General features: G+C 51.5%; 1 protein-coding gene and 1 pseudogene across 2 annotated transcripts in view; both read right to left on the minus strand.

The window, feature by feature from the left end:
• The window catches only part of USH1C (USH1 protein network component harmonin), a 47,247-nt gene extending 33,747 nt beyond the window's left edge, over window positions 1-13,500 (minus strand). For both annotated transcript variants that reach the window (XM_042906086.1, XM_042906085.1), the window contains exons 1-4: window positions 13,414-13,500; window positions 5,834-5,901; window positions 4,038-4,181; window positions 3,783-3,921 (exon numbers count right to left, since the gene is read on the minus strand). In XM_042906086.1, the coding sequence (XP_042762020.1) occupies window positions 3,783-3,921; window positions 4,038-4,181; window positions 5,834-5,901; window positions 13,414-13,449 (387 nt within the window). In that variant the 5' untranslated portion in view covers window positions 13,450-13,500. The remainder of the gene's footprint in view (window positions 1-3,782; window positions 3,922-4,037; window positions 4,182-5,833; window positions 5,902-13,413) is intronic.
• On the minus strand, window positions 88-441 carry LOC122200464 (annotated as a pseudogene).
• Window positions 13,501-13,822: the final 322 nt, after the last annotated feature.

The raw sequence follows: 13,822 nt of genomic DNA on the forward strand, positions 1-13,822 counted from the left end.
ATTCTTATTTGCTGCACAACCTTGGGTAAGTCTCCCTCTCTCTCTCTTTTTAAATATTTTTATTACTCAAAGAAAATCTTCATTTTTTTATTTAGCTTTCTGACTCTATGTTTGTGCTTTCAACACTTTCACGACGATTTTCTCCTCTTTAATAAGGAAAGCACGCTTGATCCTGTCATGAACACACTTAGCACACAGGGAACCACCATAGGCCCTGCTGACATGTTTTTCCACTTTAGGCAACCTCGGAAGAACTGTAGGCGTCACAGCACGAGCTCCTTGAAGCTGGCCTGGGCACATGCCACATGTGGAGTCTGGTGCCTTCCCAACCTTCTTGGTCTAAAGGTAAATGATTCTATTGCCAGAGGTTCGGGACAGCTTAGTTTCATCAGAGGCTGTTTTGCAGGACAGCCTACGATGGTATGTCAAACGCTAGACCATTCGGAATGCCCGTGAACATTGTCCTTGGAAGAGGAAACAAAACCTTGGGCAAGTCTCTTGAACTTTCTGAACCTTAGTTTTTCTCATCTGTAAAATGGGGAGATGCCCAAGCAGCTGTGAAAATTAAGTAAGCAGGTCCATGTAAAGTCAGCCAGCACCTGGCACATTGGACAGTAATCAATCAATGGTCACAATTGTTACCATTAGTTGGGCCTGAGCCCTAAATATTCTTGTCCTGTTCGCAGGACTTTGGGCCTCATTTGATTGGGAGAGACAGGGCTCACAGGCCTGCAGGGACAGCCTTTGGATACAGATCTGTGGTGAGCTCATCCCCTGCTAGACACTGCTCTGGGCCCCTCCAAGCACTTTGGCTCTAGGGGTCAGTCTTGAAGCTCCTCACTTAACAACTGTGGGGCTGGAGGCACCTCGGTGGCTTAGTCAGTTAAACGCCCAACTTTGGCTCAGGCCATGATCTCATGGTTCGTGGGTTCAAGCCCTGCTGTCAGGCTCTGTGCTGACAGCTCAGAGCCTGGAGCCTGCTTCAGATTCTATATCTCCCTCTCTCTGCTCTTCCCCTGTCTCTCCCTCTCAAAAATGAATAAACGTTTAAAAAAAAAAATAACTGTGGGCTGGAAGGACCCTTAGACATCACATGAAATCAAGGCCCAGGGAGGTGATGTTTTGTCTAAGGTCACACAGCCATTAGCTGCAAAACACGGACTGGATCCTGGATGCCCCTTTCTAGCCGGAGGCCAGCACAAGTCAGCTGACAGCTTAACTCACACCACATGTGCTGTCCCTTTGGGGACTTGTTGGTACATGTGGGAGACACAGTTGACTCTGTGGGGTCTGGGAGCTGGGCGGGCCCACAGCCTGTGAGGGGTTCGCTAGGCCAACTTCCACCGTCTACAACATCATTACAGAGTCGCTTCTCAATATTGCCACCTGAATGCTTCCCTTCCACATCTCAACACAGACCCCAATGTTCACAGGGGCCTGACAAGAGTGGCAAGGGGCTTGAAAAGGTGTCACAGGGAGAGGCTCGCTAAAGAACTCTCTAGATTTCTGGGGACATCTCACGTGAGGAGAGCAGCTGGTCTAGTTCTTTGCACCCACTTTTTATAATGACTCTGTGTGTCCGTTAATCAAATGAGGAAACTGAGGCTCAGAGAAATAAAGGGATTTGCTCAAGGTCAGCTGGTGGGTAAAAAGTGTTCCTGGGATTTGAAGTCAGGTTTCCCACACAGACAACAAGCATTGTCTCTTGGGCATTTGGAAGCAGGGAGGAAGGGCACCTGGCCAAGCCTGACTGCAGTTCCCTGCATCCTGTCCTCTCTGGATTCTTGCCACCTGTCACAGATGATCTCAAGTCCCATAGGAAAGGCAGAGATTGCTCTGTCCATTTTATAGCTGGGACAACTAAGGCACACAGAATCATGCTCTAGCCCTGGATTATACAGCATGTTGTGCAGCAGAGGCTGCCCTGTGCAGGGCAGAGGACATAGGTTCAGACAGGATACATTTGAAGAAAGATCTAAAATATGGGGCGCCTGGGAGGCTCAACTGGTTAAGCGTTGACTCTCGGTTTCAGCTCAGGTCATGATCTCACAGTTTGTGAGTTCAAGGCCTGCATCAGGCTCTGTGCTGACAGCACGGAGCCTGCTTGGGATTCTCTCTCTCCCTCTCTCTCTCTGCCCCTCCCCTGCTTGCTGTCTCTCTGTCTCAAAATAAATAAGTAAACTTAAAAAGTAAATAAATTAAAATATGTCCAATAGGTGGACAAGAATGGAGAGATGGGAGTCCCAGGGCTGAGTCCCATTAATGGGTCCAAGTTCCCCACCTGGGGACCAGCCTCACAGGTCACATCAGCAGGGCCTTCAGTCCAGCCAGTCTGGACATGCCCCTCCCCTGCCTTCCAGAATCTTCTCCTGTCCTCAGATCTCAGGCATGAGATCTTCCCAGAAACATGAACCCCAGACAGGTGAATGGATATGGACGTTTTCCCCAAGCTCCTCTGAGTAAGGCTCCCTCTCTTGTTCCAAAAGGGAGCCTGCTTAGGACCCCAGTCAGAATGATTCCCACACAGGCTGCGATATCAGCTTTCCTCTCTCTCCCGCTCCAGCATGGAGCCCTGCAAAAGGCCCTTTGTGCAAGGCCCACAATGAAATGACGATCTGAGGGACAGCAGCACAAAGGACAGATGAGCCCATCAGCCCAAGAAAGAGAAGATAATTCATAAGCCTGAGAAACAGGTGGGAAGGTAAAACTCTAAGTTTCATTAAAATGCCCTGATGTCCCCAGTCACGGAAGCATCGTTGAGAAATGCTTGTCCTAAGAGGAAAGCTCACCCTGGAAAAAAAGAGGGCCTCAGTCGATGCCAAGAGAGGAGCTCATTATGTTTTTTCTCTGGCTGTGTTTCTGGGCTGGAAAATGTGCCCCACAGGAGCGGAGTAATGAAGTGGCTGAAATTTCAGCCGCCACTGGCGAGCCGTGAGACAGGGATTTAGAACAAAGCAATGTCTGTCAGCTCCCACTTTCCACCTCCCTCTCCATGGGGCCTTGTACCATAAGTCTTGGAGACCCCTGAAGCCCCTGTCTTGGCAGCCTGATAACAAACATGCTGGCAGCTTTGGGAGGCAGTGGGAGGGCCTCTTCGATGCGGACACACAAAACACAGCTCTGTGCTCCAGCAGGAGTGAGACCTGGAGGTCGGCCCATCTCTGCTCGGACACTGAGATCACTGAGGTGTGGGACCCCAAGGGAGAGGCACCTGGGGTGCCGAAGAAAGATCCCTGGGCTTGGCAGACACAAGACCTGGTTTCAAATCCTGACTCTGACACTTACTGGCTGTAACTGTTTGTATCATGACAACCTGATGAGGTAGGGAGTATTATTATTATCCCCATTTTACAGATAACAAAACTGAGAAATGGGGTTAAGTAATTTCATCATATTTCCATTGCCAATGAATAGCAAAGCCAGGACAATCTGGCTTTCTAGGGTCTATGCTCTTAAGCACCACACTACACTGGGATTTCCTTTACCCTTCCAGTAAAAGGCTACACATCTGAAGCTTCAGGTGTTAGGACACAGCTATGCTCTTCCTTTGGGAAGTGGGGTGGGTGGTGAAGGGCAGTATCCAGGTTCCCAGCTTGACCGAAGAAAACCGGCAATTGCCTGCAGCCTGATGTCTATGGGCCGAGGAAAATCTGTCAGGATGTGACAGTCCAAAGGAGACTTTCCTCCCCTAAACTCTCAGAAAGGTGAGGCGACCATGTTCAGAGGAGAGACAGGAAGCCTGAGGCCCTGACCCTCCATTCCCCTGGACTCTGCTCACTCACCTGGAGGCCGACACTGTCAGCCTGACCCCCTTTGATGAGGTGGGAGATGAAGAGCCCACAGCCGAACTCGAGGCCCCCACGAACACTGAGGCCGAGGCCTTCAGGGTGCAGACGGTCCAGACGCACCTCCTTCAGCTTCCTGCCATAGGAGAGGTCAGTGATGGCTCGGCGCTGCCCCATCCACTAGCGAGTGACCCTGTCCATCCCACGTGACCCTTCCCACCCCTGCCTCTGTCCTGGCAGCTCCCTCCATACCTGGAACGCCGGGGGGTCAGCTGGTCGTATTCCACCTGGTGCTTCAGTGGGATCAGGGGCCTGATGGCGTCAAACAGCGGCAGGCGGCTAGGCTCATTGATGACCAGCTTCAGGTCTCCCACAAGCACGACCACATCCATGGTTCTGCGGAGACACGGGGGATGCCTGGAGCCTCACCCATGGCCTGGGTGACATCCAAGGATTCCCAGAGGGTCCCCACCCACTGGGTCCAAGCCTTGGAAATGGGGAGAACACTCCTGAAAATCCCAGAGTCCCTAACTCTGGGCCAGCTGCCTCAGAAGAGCTTTGTTCTTTCACGTTAAATGTCACAAAGACAGGGGTGAGGTAGGGATCGTTAACCCATCCTCACAGATGAACTCTAAGCCAGGATTCAGACTCAGCTCTGCCTAAGTCTGAAGCCCAGGATCTTCCCAGCCAGGAAGCTTCATGCGAGATGCTGGTGACCCTTCTCACACCCCACTTCTGATCTGCAGCTAAGCTCTGTAAAGTCTGCCCTCACGGTATCTCTCACATGACTCCTCTTCACACCGTTCAGATCCTCAGCATCTCTGGCCTGCTCCTCTCTAGCTGTCAGCCGACCTGCTCACTCTGACCTAATGTTTCCTTTTTTTTTTTTTTAATTTTTTTTAATGTTTATTTATTTTTGAGACAGAGAGAGACAGAGCATGAACGGGAGAGGGGCAGAGAGAGAGGGAGACACAGAATCGGAAGCAGGCTCCAGGCTCTGAGCCATCAGCCCAGAGCCTGATGCGGGGCTCGAACCCACAAACCGCGAGATCGTGACCTGAGCTGAAGTCGGATGCTCAACCGACTGAGCCACCCAGGCGCCCCTCAGCTAATGTTTTCTAAATAGAAGTCACTCCCCTTCTCAAAACCCTTCAATGGCTCCCCACTGCCCGGAGGACATCATCCATTCTCCTTGAAGGACTCAGGGCCTCCACGGCCTGTCTCCGTGGAGCTACTCCAGGCTTGTGGCTGTTCATGGCCTCTGTGTGCCCTGGGTTCTACTCCCCCAGATTACCTGTCACTTCCCTGTGCTTTCATGTCTCTGCACCTGTGCTCATATTGATCCCTTGTCCTGGAATGTCCTTCTCTGATATTTCCACCTATCAAAATCCTTCTTACCCTTCAAAACCTAGCTCAAGCCGTCCCGGTCCTCCCTGCCATGATGAGAAGCAAAAGCTCCTTTCTTCACCCTGCTTTTACTTCACCTTAGCAGTTATTCTGCTGTGACTTATATTGGAGTTCTTTGTGGTTGTAGTGTCTGTATACTCCCCCCACTGAGTCACGAGTTACTTAAAGAAAGAAACTAGATCTTTTTCATTTCCAGATTCTGCCTGGTACCCAGCAAGTGGTAGGAGCTTACAAATGTATGCTGGATGAATAAACAAGTGACATCTGACGTGTAGCTGAGGGCAGCTGGCATTTCTTGTTCTATCTCAGCACTTACATTCTGTTGAACCTTTCTGGCTACTTGATAGCCTCATCCATTGGATTGTGAGCAAACTGAGGGCAGCGACCGGTCTGTCTTGTTCACTCACGTGCCCTCAGCTCCTAGCACAGAGCCATGCACAGAGTATTTGTGTAAACATTTGCTAAGGCAAGTGAATGGTGTGTCCATTTGATTCCCAGGAGCACTGAGCATCTGTCCCCTTCCCAGAGCTCCCAAGGATGGGAGGGGGAGGTCCTCCTTTCTCAGAACAAGCCATCCCAGGGCTCTCTAGAGACAGAGGTACCCCGGGGTGGTCCATGGGAGCTGGACCCAGCACACTTACTGGTGATACATCCGCAGCACATCATACAGATAGTCCTTCTCCGCATCATTTTCAATCAGAAAATCCACCTAGAAAACCCAAGGGCAGAATTATAGCCCCAGGCCCAGCACTCCCATAGCAGACCCCGGGGAGGGGGAGGCCACTGCCAAGGGCCTCCTCAGCACATCCACAGGGCTGGGGCTGTGAGAGGAGGGCAGCCAGGGGCCAGGCTGGCCCTCTGACCATAACACATCAGGCACATGCAGATCACCCCAAAGTGGCCACAGGAGTACCTCTGCACATCCAGATGTGGCCAGGCTGAACCTCATCCCCAGGCAGGTACACACATTCATATGCACACACATGAACCTCCGCGTGACCTTGATGTACTCCCATGACAGCAGTGTTACCGCTCACCCCATGGCTATGTCACCAGAGTCCAGAGTGGCAATGCCAGTGTCAGATCCCTGGTCTGGAAGAAGCCCAGTGTCTTACCTGATGGTGACTGTAGTGCCGGATAACTGCTTTCAGAAAGGATTTGGGCCACTCGCTCAGATAGCACATCCTACCCGCTGGAAGGACCCTACCGTTCTTCTCTGTCACCAATGCCAGGGGCAACTTTGCCTTGTCCTGTCCTGGCCTAGGCTGGGCTAGCCCTGCCGTCTGTCCACTAGTCAGCCTCCTGGCTACTCCTTCACCTCTCCACATCCCTTCAGTCCCTCACCTCCCCTCCCCCTCCAGGGGGAGAGTCAAGTTACATCATTTCAACTTTGCTGACGTCAATGGCTGGGACTCCAAGGTCAGGGTCAGGAGCTGTTTCATTAGCACCTCAATCCCAGGGGAACTGGTGGGTAGAAGCCCCAGATTCCACTCCCAGTTCAGTGTGAATCTCTACACGCTGTATCCTTGACTCTCTCTTTAGCCCAAGACTGAATAAGAGGGCAAGAACAGCTTCCAGCTGGGAGGCGGGTCAGGAGGCTCTGAACGGTGCATGGTCAGGAAAGACTCTACAAGAGGAGGCTTGGATTCCCCTTAAATGAAGGCAGGGTTCAGGTGGGAGGAGGCAGGACAGTCCATCTTGCACCAGTTTGTGACCTACTCTTTTGTGATGAGCTGGAACTGAGCTAAGAGGGATAGAACCAGGAGGCTGTGGCAGATGTGTGCTGAGGAGTGATGGGAAGGCAGTGGCCCAGGGCTGACCAAGAGGATAGAAAGAAGGCGCTAGACCAGAGCAACTGGAGTGCATTCATCATTCAGTAGACACTTCTGGGCACTGCACACCTCTGCATGGCACAGTGCTGTCGAGGATCTACTGAATGCCAGGTGCTTTCCACTGAGCGCAGGGTATTAGGACATTGGCACAAAGTGCCCTGGAGCAGGGGCTCCTTGAATTCGGCCCTTGGACTGCTCCTTGTTCTCTCATTCAGGCCATACTCTGCTTACTGACTGCCAACCATGTCTAGGAACTTTACGTAAATTCTCTTAACCTCCCAACAAACCTCTGACATGCATGGATACTATCATCCCCCTTTGAGAGAAGAGAAAATATAGGCTCCAAGAAGGAGCAGAGCTGAGACTCCAACGTATGCCGGCTGGCTCTAAAACCTTTGCTTTGTTTCTGACCACCACATAGTATCCACTTACCAGATACAACTTTTTGTATGCATTCGTCTAACAGACATTTACTGAGCACCTACTGTGTGCCAGACACTGCGTCTTTTTCTAATTAGATTTAAAAATCTTTTCCTTTTCTTGGATCTCTCTTGACATGGGCACAGAAACCCCAAAGGAGCCCAGCATCTACAAATACTTTATCACATCAATCCCTCCTTCCCGGCCCACCTATCTCTGGTCTCCTCCATCCTGCATCAGCATTCTCTGGCTGATCCTCAACTAACTCTTTGCTATCTGTCTGTATGACAGGGGGAAGGGGGCTCAGGCCCCCTGTCTAGGGCCCTTGAGGCAAATTCTGCGTTTAGCCTTGGGCCCTTTCCAGCCTCATCTCCCAGCATTCCTCCATATGGACTGGCCCTTCAGGAGAGCTGCACAGGGAAAGCAAACAACATTCAGCTCATGCAAATACACCTCCACGTGTGCACCCTGCCAAAGACCGAGAAAGAGAGCAAGAGCAAATTAAATAATGCATGTTGTTCCACTCAACGAACATCTGCCCTTCTCAGGCTGTTGTGGGGACTAAATAAGCAAATATACACGAAGTATTTGGAACAGTGCCCAGGGCTCCCAAATCTTGAGGACTCTGAAACATGTGCTGAGTCTCTTCCTTTCTGTCTCCAGACCCACTCTGCAGCCTTCTCCACACTGCCCTGTGTCCCAGGATGCTTTGCCTGGGCTCCCTGCCCTCTGACACCCAGCTGGTGTGAGAGCCCGAGGAGAGAGAAAATGGGGTTCTGACTCCCCTGCTCACACTCTCTGCTACATCACCTTACAAGCAGCTCTGAGCTTCTGCCTGTAGCCATGGCTCTCCCCTTCCTTTGCCCCTTCAGGAGCACCTGGGTTCCTGCTGCTGCTCCCAGGTCCTGTCACCACACTTTGTGGGTTCATGCATCCTTGCCCATCCTTCGTAAAGCTCTCTTTAGTTTCCCATTTGGGAAACCTTTGGGATAAGCCTCACGCTTCTTGCCTCAACTGTGGCCGGTGTGAAACATTGGCTCTTAGCAGTGGTAGTACCAGCAGCATTTTCTCCCTGTGAGCTCTTCCTCCACCTTTAAGATGCCTCAAACATCAGCTCTCCTTGGTCAAACCTCTCCTCATGCTCCCCCACAAGTCCTGTGCTGTCATTCTGCACACGTGACACCACTTAGTTCCCACCCCTGCCACAGCACTCACCAAGCTGTGTTGTACATTCTCTCTTTACTCTCCTGTCTCCCCACTAATCTGTGTGTGGCCCAGACACGGGCCTGGGAGGAGTGTGGCAGGGTGAGACCAACAAGCCCCTTCCCCAGCTGACTCTGCACTTCTCTGGGCTTCAGTTTCCTCATAAAATGGGGATGAAAGTACCTATTTCATAGGGTTTCATCTTTCTTTGAGACCCTAATCGTTTTTTTTATTATTATTATTCATTGAGTTAATGCCTGGCACGGTACCTGGCAAATAGTAAGTGCTAAGTGTTTGTTGACCAGAACTAAGTAAATGAACACAGATTCTATATTCTCAGCAGCTAGCAGGCTGTGGGCACTCCATAAATGTTGCTGGAATGAATGGATCCAGCCACACTTCTCCTCAGGCCTTCAGAGCACTACCCCTGGGTAGTACTGGGTATATTTGGTCCTTGTTTTATTTTTCTTCATCCTTTCAAGACACCTGTGTCTTGCTGGCTAGTTGGTGGCATTTGTTTTCATTTTTAAATTTTTTAGAGTTTATTTACTTCTTTTGAGAGAAACAGAGAGAGAGAGAACAAGCAGGGGAGGGGCAGAGAGAAGAAGAGACAGAATCACAAGCAGGCTCCCCCACCACCAGTGCAGAGTCCAGTGCGAGGCTCAAACTCATGAACCATGAGATCACGGCCTGAGCCGAGATCAAGAGCTGAATGCTTAACTCACTGCACCACCCAGGCGCCCCTAGTTGGTGGCATTTGACCCAGTGCTTGGCACACCTGATCATGCCCTCTTCCCCTGCTTCTCCTACCTCACTTGCTGTTCCTTCCTCTCTTCCTCTCCTCTAAAGGTTGGGGTGCCCTGGTGCAGTCCTGGGTCTTCTTTTCCTCTTCACTGTGTCCCTACGTCACCTCATCAGTTTCAGAGGTTGAGCTACCATTTATTCCTCAAGGACTCACTGCAGCTTATCTCCAGCACAGATCTCTCCCCCCATCTTCAGACTCCCACAGCTCCTGGCCTTCTTTGTCACCTCTCTACTTAATGCTTGAACAGGCATCTCAAACTTACAACATTCAAAATGGAACTCTTGGTTTCCACCACCTCCCATCTTGTCCCCACCAACCTGCTCCTCCCAAAATGTAGACTCCCCTTTGATGCCTCCCTCTCCACACCCACAGCCACCCATCACCAGGACCCACTGGGTCTACCTTTTCTCATGTCCGGGGTCTGACTGCTCCTCATGCTCGTCCAAGCCCCCACCTCTGGCCTGGGCTGCTGTAGGAGCCTCCTGCCTGGGGTCCCCCTTCCACGCCTGGCCCCTTCAGTCTGCTCTCTACCAGCACTCAGAACAATCCCTCGTGTAAGGTGCAAGGCAGTCGTGTCACTCCCCTGCTGGCTTCTCATCACTCTGAGAACAAAACCCCAAGTCCTGACCCTGGTCTACAGGCCCCCACCCCACTCTAATTCATCACCCATTACTCTTCAATCTGTAATTCCTCTCAGAAACACCACCCTCCCTGCTGTTCCTAAAGGCTTCAGGGCTTTTGTATTTTACTGTTCCCTCCTCTTGGAATATTCTTCCAAGTTCTTCTACTCCTTGGAATGGCTCCTTCCCTCCCTTCTTTCTAGATGTCTGTTCAAATATCACCTTTTCAGAGAGGCCTTCCTGACAACCAACTGGTTGCTCTCTGTCCTCTCATCCTAGTTTATTTTATGACATGTATCACTACTTTGCATTGTATGATACTTGTATTGGTTTACTTGTTAACTGTCTGTCTTCCCCACTAGAGTGTACTAAGGAGCCAGGGACTTTGTTTTATTATTCAATGGTTAGAGTAATGTTGGGCATATATTAGGAGCTCAGTCAATGTTTACTGCATGAATGATTAGTAAAATTTTGGAAGGCAGGGGGCCTTTCTGACCTTCTTATTGATCCCCTTCCTCCTGCCCCCAGGGGCCTGGCCTCGGCAGGGTACACTACAGATATCCATAAATGAATGATTACTGAACAGGCAATAAAAACTTTTTGAGCAAATGAGTAACCAAGTTCCTCCAACATGCAGGCACAGTGAGCAGAAGGACAGCCTTCTTTTGAAAATCTGGTTCTCTGGGGACGAGGCTTACTTGGTCTCTGATGCTCCCCTTCCCTCTCCTTGGTATCCTGGCCCAAGGTGGTGACTGGGAAGGGCATGTAAGTACTGCTGATGTCCTTGGGAAACTGCACAAGCCCAGAGAAAGGGACTCTACTCAATAGCCTGGAGCCTGCTGGCTCATCCAACAGGATGCTCTGCAGGTATCTGCGGGTGGCCATGGACCAAATGGTTACCACAGGTCCAGAGTAGCCAGTACTTGAATTCCTATTTAATCCTAACTGTCCAGTGTGGTAAGCACTGTAAACCTCATCTCATAGCCGAGGAAACTAGAACTCAGTGAGATTAAATGGCTTGCCCAAGGTCTCACTGGCGGTGAGTGGCAGGGTTGAGATTTGACCCCAGTTCTGCCCAACTTCATATAACAGACAACAACAATGGACATTTGTTGAGGACTCACTAAATATCACAGTCTATTTAAACTCCCTACACCCGTGTAGATCTCACCCAACACTCACAAGAAACTTAGTAGGCAAATATTATTGTTATCTTCATTTAACAAATCAAAGAGCGGAAGCACAGAGAGGTTAATAACTTGCTCAAGGCCACACAGCACTTTCCATGACAATATACCACTTTTAGTGCTACTCCCAACAGATAAAGATTTCCATTACAAACCATTCCCAAGGGGTAAATTTGCACTACAGCACTAAGGAAGGGACACCTAGAAAACAATCAACAGAAGCTGTAAATTTCACCCAGTATGGCTGTGCGCCCCCATCTGTATCCTCTGCTGCTTTGTCCTCTCTCCCTAGTTCCTAGATGATCTCAACCTGGGAGGCGAAGGCTCCTGCCGTCTTGGAGGCTGCAGGGCACAAAGTCCAGCCTAGGCCTTGCCCACATGGCGCCGGCCCCGCCTGCACACACAGGGGCATAAATAGGTAATGACTCCTGTGATGAGGAAGAGCAGGGCAATGGAAACACGAAGACCCGAAGTCCTTTGGAACCTGCAGGCCCTGGTGAAGAGAAACAGGGGCTAACTCCAGGGCAAGTCAGACACCAGGGACTCCATAGGTAATTCTTGAAAGAGAGGCAAAGATAGTACCCACAGGGAAGAGGCAAAAGAGGACCTGACATTACTTTCTGCTCAGGGGCAGGAAACTGAAATTCAAGCCTGAGCCTTGCGGTGGGGATGAGAGGCTGTGCTCCTTTGAAGTGGGTTGCCTGAAATCTACACTCACCAAATGTCCCCTGCGGCTGAAATTTCTCCCCTCACGTCTCTGCACAACAGGATGCACTGGTGAACAGTTTCATGCTCCCCTTGCTAGTCACCAGCCCCAAACTCCTGCTGAATTTCCAGCTATCTCTCATCCTTAGAATACCCAAGCCCTCTTTTTTAGGAGACTTCTGCCAGTGTGAGCTTCCTCCTTCGTACTCCCACCAAACCTTGATCCCAACACTCAGCACCCAGTCGTGGGTAATTATTAATGTAGGGTCTGCCTCCCGCTTGTGCAGCCAGCAATGTGAGGGCACAGATGAGGTCTGGCACTGAGTGGGTACTCCAAATACATTTATTAACTGAATGATTCCCCCTGGCCCTTAGCTCCTGTGGCCTCTACATTGACTGGCTCCTCTGGCTCCCTGGGCCTCTCTGTGAGGAGAGAGGGGTTAAGCACCCTGACTTTGCCTACCTGAGCTCTCCTCCCTCAGGCCTGGGAAGAGGTTTGGCCTGGTCTAAAGACACTGCCCCATCGGGCTCTGTGATGGCCTCAGGGCACAGAGTCACCTGTCCCTCAGGCAAAGCCTGTGGGTGGCTCCAGATCCCCTGGCTTCACCCTTGGGCTCTGAAGCATCCTAAGTCTTAGTGGGGAGGTCTGCTGGTTACCTCCAATGGTCCTCTCTGGTCTCAGGACCTCAGCAACTCCCACACAGCTCTGGAAACAGTTCTGGAAATACCCTGGGTGAAATCCAGCCCCCTTCTGTGAGGGCCTGAGAATCCTGAACCATCCTTGATGTCCCTTACTGGGACACACCAGGGGAGATATAGCTCTGTCTGAAGAGTCTGGCTGACTCTCCGTACCTCCTCCCTTCCTCCCACTGCCCCCTTGTCAGTGCCAGGGGCTTGCTTCTCAGGCCCTAAGATATGCCCTGAAGTGGGGAAAGGCGCCCTGAAGTGGGGAAAGGCTCCCTAAAGTGCTTCTAACTCATGTTTTGAGGTCAAAGGACAGAGAGAGATGACCAGTTTTCCTTCCCACCAATTCTCACCTCTCAGACACTGTCCCATACCCTCTCCATATGCTCCAACAGCCCTGAGCTTGGGGCACTAGGAGCTGGGGGACTGACTATGGGGCATGTCAGAGAAGCACCCTGTCCTCAGGCCAAGGCTGGAAGGAATTCCAACCCCAGAGAAGTTCCCACCCTTGGAGAGCAGAAGGAGAAAGGGCATTTTCTGGAGATCGGTTTATGGGTTCCCACACCTGGAGTCCTAGTGTCCCCTCCCTTATTTCACTGGGGATCCCAGCCGGAAATCAAACGACTCTCAGGGGTCCCAGTGCATCCACAGCTCTAAGTCCGGGCTGGAAAAGGGAGGGGTGGCACTCGGTCTGACAATCCCCCACTCACCCTGTCCAGGACTCCGGAGTCCTGGACGCTTTAGGGGCCCCTAAAAAGCTCTGACCTTGTGCCGGAACTCTCGAGCCACCTTCCGGTCCATGGCTGGGCCAGATCGCAGCGTCGCCACACAACTCGCTACTTCGGATGCCTGGCGGCCCCAAGCCGGCAGGAGCCGCAACGAGATCCGGCAGCCCTGGGAGCGGTGGGGGCGTGGCCTGGGCGCGGAGGGGCGGGGCCTGGGCGGGGCCGCTGGGCCGTCCAGAACACCTGTCCGGAAGCTCGTCGCCTCCCACCGACGCCCTCCGGAGCAAATGTCCCCGACTGTGTGTATGTTGTGGTGGCGGCGGTGATTGAACTCGATGCTGGCCCTCCCCTTGGAGGGTTCGATGAAATCTACACGGGTGTAGGGAGTTTAAATAGACCGTGATAGTTAGTGAGTCTTCAACGAATGTGCGTTGTTTTGTTGTTTATTA

The sequence above is a fragment of the Panthera leo genome, chromosome D1, assembly GCF_018350215.1.
Source record: "Panthera leo isolate Ple1 chromosome D1, P.leo_Ple1_pat1.1, whole genome shotgun sequence".
NCBI lineage: Eukaryota > Metazoa > Chordata > Mammalia > Carnivora > Felidae > Panthera > Panthera leo.